At 40.8% G+C, this 11,472-nt stretch overlaps 1 protein-coding gene across 2 annotated transcripts; it reads right to left on the reverse strand.

Moving 5' to 3' along the window:
- Positions 1–5,848: 5,848 nt before the first annotated feature.
- On the reverse strand, positions 5,849–10,632 carry LOC308076145 (uncharacterized protein). Of its 2 annotated transcripts, none has more exons than XM_080416267.1 (5): positions 10,595–10,632; positions 9,500–9,590; positions 7,029–9,397; positions 6,660–6,777; positions 5,849–6,430 (listed from the first exon to the last, which is right to left on the reverse strand). In XM_080416267.1, the coding sequence occupies exons 3-5, from the start codon at positions 9,304–9,306 to the stop codon at positions 6,196–6,198; spliced, it is 2,631 nt and encodes an 876-aa protein (XP_080272393.1). In that variant the 5' UTR covers positions 9,307–9,397; positions 9,500–9,590; positions 10,595–10,632; the 3' UTR covers positions 5,849–6,195. The 2 variants fall into 2 exon arrangements, with proteins under 2 accessions (XP_080272393.1, XP_080272394.1); XM_080416268.1 differs by having other exon boundaries at positions 7,029–9,412.
- Between the last annotated feature and the right edge of the window lie 840 nt (positions 10,633–11,472).

Genomic DNA, 11,472 nt, shown 5'->3' on the forward strand with positions numbered 1-11,472 from the left:
AATCATAGATATGATTGGATTCCAGGTTTAGGATTTGAAGCATGGAGAGATGCTTAACATCGTCTGGCACTTTGGAAAGTTGGTTAACACGAAGGTTCAGGTGATGCAGTTGCTTCATTTGTTTTATTGAATCCTTAAACAGGTCAGTGAGACTATTAGAGGATAGATCCAGGTTGTTTAGCTGAGTACAAGGTGACACTTTTTCACTTAGGTTGGCATTAGTGAAGTAATGGAGGTCAAGTGTCCTCAGTGTGGGTATTTTGCATGCAGTATTTAAGATTCCTCTGTCTATCCACTGCTCCATAAAAACCAGCTGTAGATACTCTAGTGAATCAAGGCTTTGTAGAGACTTTCTAAGCGTGTCAAAAGATATGGAACCACTTAGATACACCTTAGTTATATTCCTGACAAAATATGTGTCCGGTATGTCCCACTCCCATCCTGTGTTACAACAATCTGACAGGTCGATTGTCTTAAGATGTGGAAATACAGCTGTTGTGATGCCAAACTTTTTAATCGACTGTGAAATTACTCTCAACTCCCTGAGCTCAGAGGACATGTTCAATGGCAGATCTTTTGACTGAAAAGACACTAACTCATAAATTGAGATGTTCAGCACCTCTAGGCGTGGTAGTTGTAAAATGGTGATAATATCTGTCATTTGATGTAAGTGGTTGTCCTCCAGATTTAGTGCCTTTAAGTGGGTGAGTGACTGGAAGGCAGCAGGGTTGATGAATTTGATACGGTTCCTATCCAAGCGCAGTAGCAACAGTTTAGACAGTCCCTGAAATGTTTTGTCTGTCAGGTTTGTTAGTTTGTTATTGTTCATATGGAGATATTTAAGTTCCGTCAAATTGACAAAAGCCCTGTCATCTACATCAGTTATTGAATTAGAGGACAGTGTTAAAGATATGACCTATCTGGGAATGTCATCTGGTATGTTAAAAAGATCACAATCTTCACAATCCACTGAAACACCAGCAGTGACATTTTCAGAGTAAACTATAGTGCAGTTTTTGAGGAAGTAAGCCAGTATGGTAGCCTGACACTCAGCCTGAATTTTCATTTTGTTTCACTCCATTATTCAGTCTGAAAGCCCTCTCAATGCAGCGGAGTTCTGAGATGGGGGCGTGGCCAAAGTGGGACTCCACTATGAGCCAACGCGATTGGTTCATACTGGATTGTCCCGATCCCGATTCGTCGTACAGATTTTCAACCGAGCAACACCCGCCTTCGAAAGCGTCACCAGACCCTGAATGCTAGGCAAAGGATTCAGGGGGTGGAGCCAGGCTACCAGTATGGGACTAAGATGAAGCGTGCACAGCAGAAATAAGAAGGAGAAACAATGCCAGCTTCCCGTCTGTGGCATCATGGCTGTCTTCAGGGTCAACTGTCAGGTACTTTTGGTGGAGTAATTCTGTTGTGGACACTGGTTGGTGACAACACTGTTGAGGATTGATGATCTAAAGAGGATACAACAGTAAAACAGTTAAAGAACACATGCAACCTTTTATCTGATATGTGACTTTTCACAGATTTACCCATGTATATTTCACTTGCGTATGTTTCACTTACATTTCACTTTTGTCTTATGTTCACTTTAATGGACTAGACCATTCCGTTTGGACGGATGTGTCATTCTCATCCTGTTGGGACTCACCCGAGTGAAAACTAGAACTGTGAAGAACTGTTTCAACTTCCCCATTTAGCCTGGTTCACTTCACTGACTGTCATCAATTCACAGAAATGAGAAGTGATCATTTCATCAAACTTACTTTATGAACCATCGACCTAGCTATTAACCTACCTACTGTACAGTACCACTCTATCTATAAAGGGGACACAGTTAGACAGGTACCACGGGTGACAAAGCCCCCGATACTATGACTCAGACATATCGGTCGGATCGGTGGTGCGCCGTAGGTGTGAGGGTTGCATAAAGGCCCAAACTCTAGATGTGAGGCCCGCGTAGTAGCCCAAACCTCTAGTACTGTATAGGCTACGTATTTGTTAGATTTATTCACAATATTTTTCCTAGAGCCACTAATCAATGTAGGCCTATGGACTGCCTATCAGGAATACTCTCAATGAACAGACACAGTCTAAGGAATTGTATTGCCAGAGAGAAATTCAGAATCACTGAGCTTTACTATACTGGAAACACCAATCTACACCCAATCTACAAGGTCACAAAGTGTTTCGGCAAATGGATTTGGTGTACATATAGATACACAGACCCCAGTCATGTATATGTCACAGGTAGATTGGCATTCCAGGTAGATTGGAAGTGGAGCGCTTGTTTTTAGGCTCGGGCGGGGCTGCGATGCGAGGACGACGAGAACGACAACATGAATATACATACATACTGGCCTCAGTGGCGCACTTCGATAATCATTGGACTCCCCATCCACTATCACTGGGAGTCTGGGTTTGACTCCTGCTCGGGACATTACTTTTTCAAACAACCGCAGACTATTTTTTTTCGCCGATAAAGTATAGTTTTGGACCATGACGGAGGCGCTCCGACTTAGGAGACCTTGAGGCCAAGGAGTCGCGCCCGAGCGCCTCCAGGCGCGAGTGCCCGCGACGACCGGCCGATGGTGTCCTAGTCGACTAAGCGCCGTCCGAGTTATGTACCGATAGGCACAGAATAGTAAATGATATTGTGGGGACTGCGTTTGCCCCGCTATGGTTTGCCCCAACTGCCACTCACTGCACTAACATAGCCCGCCAGCCCCGCCTCCTCAGTCTCGCCCCCTTGTTCGCGGGTGTGCGCGCGCGCGCGTGCATGTGCGCGTATGCGTGTGTGCGTGCTCGTTTGTGTGCGTGTGCATGCGTGCGTGTGTGGTGTGGGACTCATGTGTGGCTTGCATTGCCCTCTGGCGTTGGTTCTACAGAATTGCCTGGGGGGCGGACGGGCGGTGAAAACAAGCGCTTATTTTCCATTCTACCTGGAATGCCAATCTACCTGTAACATATAGATCCCTGGGAGACCACAGTCAACTAAGTCAATTACCGTAAATCCTCTAATAGTGACCCCTATTCAATTAAAAACTGGGTCTCTATTAATGACCGGGGCGTTGTTCAAACAAGCGATTAAAAGCCTCTCTTCTAATACAAGCCTCTTTTTGTACAATACAATTATAATATAATAGCCTTTTTTAAAAAAAATTGAAATATAGGCCTCTCTCTTCCTCCTTTAACACATTGACTGCCAGAGTTTTTTCAGAACAGTCTGTAGCCTCTGCCAGGGTTTTGAACGATTTTGGTACCTTTTCGCATAGCCACAGAATATTTTTCTCCAGTATGATTGATCCCCAGATGGTTTCTAATCACAGATGAGATTCAGGTGTGGTTTCACAAATGTCAACGAGGTCATTATGACCTTGTTGTCATGTGTTGTTTGATGTTTGAAAATAGCTCAAAACCAGTAGTTTCAAACCAAAAAACAATGTGAATTGTTTGTCCGTTTGAATTTTAACATTGAAGTGGATGGAGCAGCAAATCTTTGGAAATTGTTATCTCCTTATTCGTTTGGAATATCGAAAGAGTGTCAATACTAAATAATTAGAGAATCTTTTTAGAAATTGTTTTATTTTTGAATTTTTTTTTTTTTTTTTTTTCAGGACGTTTTTAAACGTCTAAACAGGCAATAGCTGAATTCCCGTTAATGTGTTAATACAAACCTGGTGCCCGCTACAGTTGAAACAAATAAAAGCCTGGGTCACTATTAGAGGATTTACGGTATATACGGTTTAACCACTTAAAAACTTTCGTCGAAAATAGCTGATCTACAAGCTCACAACGCATCGCGTTGTAGATCTGCTATTTTCAGCCAATATATTTAGTGTAGGGCAAAAAAAAAACCCCGGAAAAGTCACAAGTATAGAGCCCCGGGGGACTCCGGTCAACCATGTAAAGCAGTGGTTCCCAAACTTTTTAGCTCAAGACCCAAGAGAGAAATTAGACGTTTGCCCGGGACTCAAAACTAGTGAAAATAGAGATCTTGTCACAGCTTATGACACTACAGTTTAGCTTGGTGATGTTTCTTTATCTTCCGACACACATAATATTAACTTTGGTTGAATCATTAAACCACGTTGAACAATATTCATCTGCTTTATTCTTGCATAATGGCAGAGAAAAGATTAGCCTCTCTGTGGTGATAAGTTGAATCACAAGGAACAGTAGTTTCAAGGATTATTCTCATAGCATGGATTTATTTGTATCAAACAATTCCAAACACCTACCTTAAATCCTAAAACGGAGTGACAATCGTCCTTCTAGTCTGTCACTCGGAGGGGAATGAAGCATCATTTAGGAGAATTCATGTGACATGGAAGTCTATTTGACCACAGCTTAGCTGACACCTCAGAACATGCAGTGGTATCGTTTGCTGTTGCGGGTGCCAGTTTAAGGAACCAGTTGTTGGGCAATTAAATATTATTATTATTATTTTTAATTCATGGTGTAGTCCCTTTAAGTGAAAGTACAAAAGCATTGACTTTAAAAAATACTCATATTTTTCACTAATTGTCAAACTTTTTAAGAACTAGCTGATCTATAATTGTGAGCTTGTAGCTTGGCTATTTTTAAATAGACAAAGTATAAAATAAGGATGAAGTGGTTTAAAATGTGTAATGTTTTTGTAAATTTAAAGTAACTTGTAAAAAAAAAAAAAAAAAGATTGTAGCGCAGTAAAACATACAATATTTTCTTCTGAGACGTAGTGAAGTAGAAGTGTAAAGCATGGGTCTTCAGCAACAAAGCACATACTGTATAGTATTCTTTAGAAATTAAACATCTGGAGCACAACATTTCACTGCTCACACGTATGGTTATGTGGCATGGAATCAATTAAAAGGCCATACTGAATGAATACTGACAAATCTATAGATCTTTAGATCTATATCTAGATCAGTGTGTGGTGTGTCCAGAGCTCTGCGTAGGTTCTGCCAGAACAGTCCAGGGTGTGTACACACTCCATGAAGTTTTTTTCTGTTTTTGTCGCATTCCTAAGCCAATAATTTGATTACCGGCGGAAAGATGATAATGTATCCGGTAGGAAACTCAAAGGAGACTCTTTGAGTCTCCTACCGGAGGTCTGGCCGGTTATCAAATTATTGGCTTAGGAATCTGACAGAAAAATCTCCATGTTTCAAGGGGTGTGTAATTGATAGAAAATAAGTAATTCTTTGGGTGAACTACTCCTTTAAAGTATATTTTTATGCCGATACTTTTGTACTTTTACTCATTTGTTACTACATTTTGAATACAGGACTTCTACTTGTAACAGAGTATATCTACATTGCAGTAGGCCTATTGATACTTTTACTTAAAGGTAGGGTAAGTGATTTACTTTGGTTAAAATAAGTGTTAAATAGCTCTATATTATGATAGTACTCATTGCTATAGAGTGTATAGAGTGTAAAATTAGTCTCCCATGTCTCTCCAGCTCTTTATTAAACAGAAAATGCATTTTCAGTACTCTCTCCTGATTGGCTTAAATGTTGTCACCTACCTGAAAATGTACTATATTCTGTTTACTAAAAAGCTGGAGAGACCCCTGTGCCCGAACAAACGCTCTGTACCAATGATCACTATCAGAATATAGTACTTACTTTTAACCGTTTTAACCAAAAAACAAAACCTTTAAGTAAAGCATGTGAGTACTTCTTCCATCACTGGTTGTTTCTGGACATGTGGTCACAAACCTGAGCAGTGGGATTACACAGTATAATGTAAATAAACAAGTTTATTATTATACTCAAATCACATGCTAAATGATAAAAGGCAAGCAAAATGCAGTGGAAATAAAATGACTTAACTGAAAGAAGAATAGCACATAGACATTGGCCATTGGTACAGTATATAGAGGGAGTAAAGAAGCTGACTTTTCACTTTCAACAAATGTAAACAGTTTATTAGTATTTTTGCCACGGGATATGGGATCTATAGTCACAGTCCCATATAGCCTGGATGGAGAATGGGGGAGTGACTAACGCCAGCAGTGCCAGGCAGGTGTTTCCAATCATCTGTTTGGACTCCAGATTTAGTGTCTTTAAGTTGGTAAGTGAGAGGAAGGCAGCATGGTTGATGAATTTGGATATAGTCCCATCCAAGCTCAAATATAATAGTGTCTGTCAGTGTTGTTAGTTGGTTATTGGCCAATGCACACATGTACTAAAAAGTGAGCTATGCAAACACACTGACAGCCATATGTGTAGACCTATCTCTAGATAGATGAGTGTCTCCTGTCTCCAGAACTCTGCGTAGGTTCTGCCAGAACCGCCCAGTGTGCTGGCCAGACTGGGGCCAGCTCAGATATGTCCGTCTCTTCACCAGCCCCCTCATGTGATCGTAGGAAGACAAGTGCTGGGCTGGAATGTCCTCCAGAAACACCAGGATCAATGTATTGTCACTTCTCATCCTGAACAGAAGAGAGGGGAAGAGGAACTTAAAACGTAATTTACATGAAGTAAAACCTTATACACCTTATATTACAGAAACAGAAAATGGATGTCCAATGAATGTTCAAGTCATCTATAATGCAAGCCACGAAATCACAAATGTTGTGACAAAATATCTTAGTAATATTCTAGAGACACATCAGCCCTATCAGAATGTTGCAGTGAAATGTCAAAGAAATGCCGACCCACCTGGCCATCTGGATCTCTCTAGAGCACCATTCACTCTCAAGGAAATGATGGCTGATCACACATATGGTTTTTCTGCTGTCATAGATGGCATTTGTAATGTTCTCTATGATAGTTTTACCTGGAAACAAACCATTATAAACATTTCTCTAACCTGATTCAAAACTACTTTCACATCGTGCACTGTATCTAATATATGGATGGATAGATCGATTGTTTTAAATACTAATAATTTGACTAAAGACAGCACAATCTTTAAGACACAGAGAGACATAGTGTTACGCCCCACATGTTTACAAGTGTTGGTGCCAGAAGGAGACATACCGATCAAGATAAATACAGATTACGTGAGGAAAAGAGTGAGGTTTGTACCCAGTTGGAAGTCTCTGTGGTGTAGACAGAGTCTCCAGCCATGCTCTCCTTCCAGCACTGGAAGCATTTCTCTGTACACCCAGAGCTCATCGTGAACGTTGTAGGAGATGAACGCATCATATTGCTGAGGAGACCCTCTCTTTCTTTCTTTGGCATCATAAAGGAAGGCCAGGGAGAGGTAGTCAGCATATAGTTGCTGCCTCCTCAGGTAGTGGTAGGTGAAGGATGTAAGCAGAGTTAGCACAATTGCACAAGTGGAGTAAATGTAGCAGTTGAAGCTAGTAGGCTCTATCCAACAGGAATGAATGTCAAAGTCTAGAAACCTGGTTCCCTTTAAAGCCAGAGGATAGCCACAAGTGTAGTGGCGAGCACCAACTACCTGCGTTTGGTTGTTGTTCAGCACCCACAACTGAAAATCAGCATTGGAGCAATCACAAGCGAAAGGGTTGTCACTCATGTTAACATACCTGATAGCAGGGAGAGAACTGAACACAGAGACATTGATCACAGTCAACTCGTTCTGACTCAGGTCCAGCCAAGAGAGTCGAGTCAAGTTGGCTTGTGCCAGGAAATTCAGGGACATTAGATTATTGATGGAGAGATCGAGAGCCTCTAGGTTTGGGATTGGGTAAAATACCGCTGGCTTCACGTGTTGCCAATTATTGCCCCTGAAGGTAAGAGCCTTCAGTTGCGGTGTGTTTTTAAATGTGGTGAATGTAGGATACTCCGACTGAAAATTAAACTGAATTGTAAAGCTCTTCAGGCTCTTCAGCGATGGTAAATCATGGTCAATTCGTTCATTAATATAATTTTTAATGGGATTAATGAGACAGCGAGAATGTAGACTAAGGGTTTCAAGTTCATCCAGTCCTACAAAAGTAGTGCCTTTCCACTGCTTTAACCTATCTGATTCCATGTCTAAGTGCTTGAGTGATTTCAGACTTTCCAAATGCCCTCTCTCAAGTAATACAAAGGAATTCCTCTTTAAGTCCAAGAATTCTAGTTTCCGTAGACCTTCATTGAAGGCATCGCCAAACATCTGAATGAAATTGGCATTCATAGTTAGAACCTTTAACTCACTGAGGTGTTGAAAAACACACTGTTTGAGCGTACCAATGCGGTTGTCATCTAGGTGAAGGTGTGTGAGTCTGGTTAGATTTAAGAAGTCTAAGCAGCCTAAATCGTCAATACTATTGGATTCCAGGTTTAGGATTTGAAGCATGGAGAGATGCTTAACATCGTCTGGCACTTTGGAAAGTTCGTTACGACGAAGGCTCAGGTGACTCAGTTGCTTCATTTGTTTTATTGAATCCTTAAACAGGTCAGTGAGACTATTAGAGGATAGATCCAGGTTGGTTAGCTGAGTACAAGATGACACTTTTTCACTTAGGTTGGCAATATTGATGTAATGTAGGTCAAGTGTCCTCAGTGTGGGTATTTTGCATGCAGTAGTTAAGATTCCTCTGTCTATCCACTGCTCCATAAAAACCAGCTGTAGATACTCTAGTGAATCAAGACTCTGTAGAGACTTTCTGAGCGTGTCAAAACACGTAGAATTACTTAGATACACCTTAGTTATATTCCTGACAAAATATGTGTCCGGTATATCCCACTCCCATCCTTTGTTACAACAATTTGTCAGGTCGATTGTCTTAAGATGTGGAAATACAGCTGTTGTGATGCTAAACTTTTTAATCGACTGTGACATTACTCTCAACTCCCTGAGCATGTTCAATGGCAGATCTTTTGACTGAAATGACACTAACTCACGAATTGAGATGTTCAGCACCTCTAGGCGTGGTAGTTGTAAGATGGTGATAATATCTGTAATTTGGTGGAAGAGGTTGTACTCCAGATTTAGTGCCTTTAAGTTGGTGAGTGACTGGAAGGCAGCAGGGTTGATGAATTTGATAAGGTTCCTATCCAAGCGCATTAGCAACAGTTTAGACAGTCCCTGAAACATATTGTCTGTCAGTGTTGTTAGTTTGTTATTGTTCATATGGAGATCTTTAAGTTCCACCAGATTGACAAAAACCCCGTCATCTACGTGAGTTATTGAATTAGAGGACAGTCTTAATGATGTAACGTCTCTGGGAAAGTCATCTGGTACGTTAACAAGGTGACAATGTTCACAATCCACTGAAACACCAGCAGTGACATTTTCAGAGTAAACTATAGTGCAGTCTTTGAGGAAGTAAGCCAGTGTGGGACTAAGATGAAGCGTGCTTAAGAGAAATAAGAAGGAGAAACAATGCCAGCTTCCTGTCTTTGGCATCATTGCTGTCTTTGGGGTCAACTGTCAGGTACTTTAGGTGGAGTAATTCTGCTGTGGACTCTGGTTGGTGACAACACTGTTGAGGATTGATGATCTAAAGAGGATAAAACTGTAATAAGTTAAAGAACACATGCAACCTTTTATCTGTGACTTTTCATTGTTTTACCCATATTTCACTTGCGTATGTTTCACTTACATTTCACATGTCTTATGTTCACTTTAAGAGACTATAACATTACATTTGGACGGATGTGTCATTCTCATCCTGTTGGGACTCACCAGAGTGTCTGAAATATATAACAAAAAATCACACCCAGTGTGAATTGGGCGGTGTGGTCATCACAGTGGTCATCATAGTGATGGAAGCTCACTTCCAAAAAAAACTTATTTTTTGGAAGTGCATAATCCTATTTATAGGTTATTAATGTCATCATGTGTCTCGCTAGCCAATCACAGTGCTGAATAGAGTCAGCAAATAGAGTCAGCCAATCACAGTACAGGAAAGTTGGCCAAGTGGGCCAATCACAGTGCAGGAAACTAATACTAATGAGGTGTCCTAACCCCACTTATAGGGGCAGCTACACCGCCCAAAAACTAGAACTGTGAAGAACCGTTTCAACTTCCCCATTTGGCCTGGTTCACTTCACTGACTGTCATCAATTTACATAATGAGAAGTGACCATTTCATCAAAATGTGCTTACTTTATGAACCCTACCTAGCTATTAACCTACCTACTGTACAGTACCACTCTATTTATTACCTTCCTACCTAGTACCTACATACCATTCACTCTACCTACCATCCTACTTTCTACACTACCATCGTAAAAGCTCCATACTTTGACTTAATTTTCAGTCTACCCAAATCTACAGAGTGCATTACCACACAGCTGGTTCACACGGCAGTCTGTTGGAGAAAGCAGCCTTGTTGCATATTTTGACGCTCTGCTGTCTTTAAGCGTCAACTCTATTTTTGCCATACTTGCGTGCTTAAGTGCAAAGCATGGAATTTAGAATAAGAGTTTCAAGTTCATCCAGTCCTACAAAAGTAGCGCCTTCCCACCGCTTTAACCTATCTGATTCAACGTCTCGTCTAAGTATTTTATTGATTTCAGACTTTCCAAATGCCCTCTCTCGAGTAATACAAAGGAATTCCTCTTTAAGTCCAAGAATTCTAGTTTCCGTAGACCTTTATTAATAAGTTGAATCACAAGGAATAGCCTAGTAGTTCCAAGGATTATTCTCATAGCATGGATGTATGTGTATCAAACAATTCAATTTTGAATCCTACCTTAAATCCTAAAACGGAGTGACAATCGTCCTTCCAGCGTGTCACTCAGAGGGGAATGAAGCATAATTTAAGAGAATTCATGTGACATGGAAGTCCATTTGACCGCTTAGCTGACACCTCAGAAATATACATACAATTGTATCGTTTGCTGTTGTGTGTGCCAGTTTAGGGAACCAGTTGTCGCGCAATGCGTTCCTCTGGCACCCAGCTCCACATGCTGTACAGCTGCACCACACGCACGCACCAAGTTTTAACCCCTTAATGATTAGGCTACAGATTATTTACTGCGAGACGAGACCTTTTGAGACGGGCAATATATTTTACGTGCGGTATCAGACAATACTTCAAGGGGAGAAATAATCGACTGATAATCATTTAAAAGTACACAATAGCCATTAAAAGCAACACAATGGATCAAATCACAAAAAGCTTGTTTCCATTGTGGTCCATACAAGAAATATACCAAAACTGTTAAATAAGCAAATAAACCATAAGTCTCACATAAGATCTCTAAATCCTTCTACTTAGCTACCACTCAGAGCACTCTGACAGGGGCTATCACTGTTTGCTACTCGAAACCACGAGTACAATTATTATTATAATTTTTTTACTGAAGTGAAAGAAAATATAACAATATAGAAATGCTCTGTTACAAAAAAAGTCTGCATTCAACATTTCACATAAAGGACAAGTCCAGACTAAAACTAGAAAAAGTGCTCCTCGGAGCACAGGTCTCCGCCAGGTCAGGTAGGTTATTGTGGCCTCCTGGTGGCGCTATAATAGGCCAATGTGAAAAGGGTGGCATTTCTTCCTCGGCCTAGTGGGAATGTGCGTGCATTCATGATTTGAGGCATTTTGTTACAAAAATGTGTTTTGCT

The sequence above is a fragment of the Gymnoscopelus braueri genome, assembly GCF_963280865.1.
Source record: "Gymnoscopelus braueri genome assembly, chromosome: 20".
Classification (NCBI taxonomy): Eukaryota; Metazoa; Chordata; class Actinopteri; order Myctophiformes; family Myctophidae; genus Gymnoscopelus; species Gymnoscopelus braueri.

Bases quoted from the DNA above. Each gene is read 5' to 3' on its own strand.
- LOC308076145 (XM_080416267.1), bottom strand. From the start codon at position 9,306: ATGATGCCAAAGACAGGAAGCTGGCATTGTTTCTCCTTCTTATTTCTC. The intron at 6,778-7,028 runs GTACAAACCTCA...GTTTGTTTCCAG, and splicing joins CCACAGAGACTTCCAACTGG to GTAAAACTATCATAGAGAAC. The intron at 6,431-6,659 runs GTGGGTCGGCAT...TCTTCTGTTCAG, and splicing joins AGAGAGATCCAGATGGCCAG to GATGAGAAGTGACAATACAT.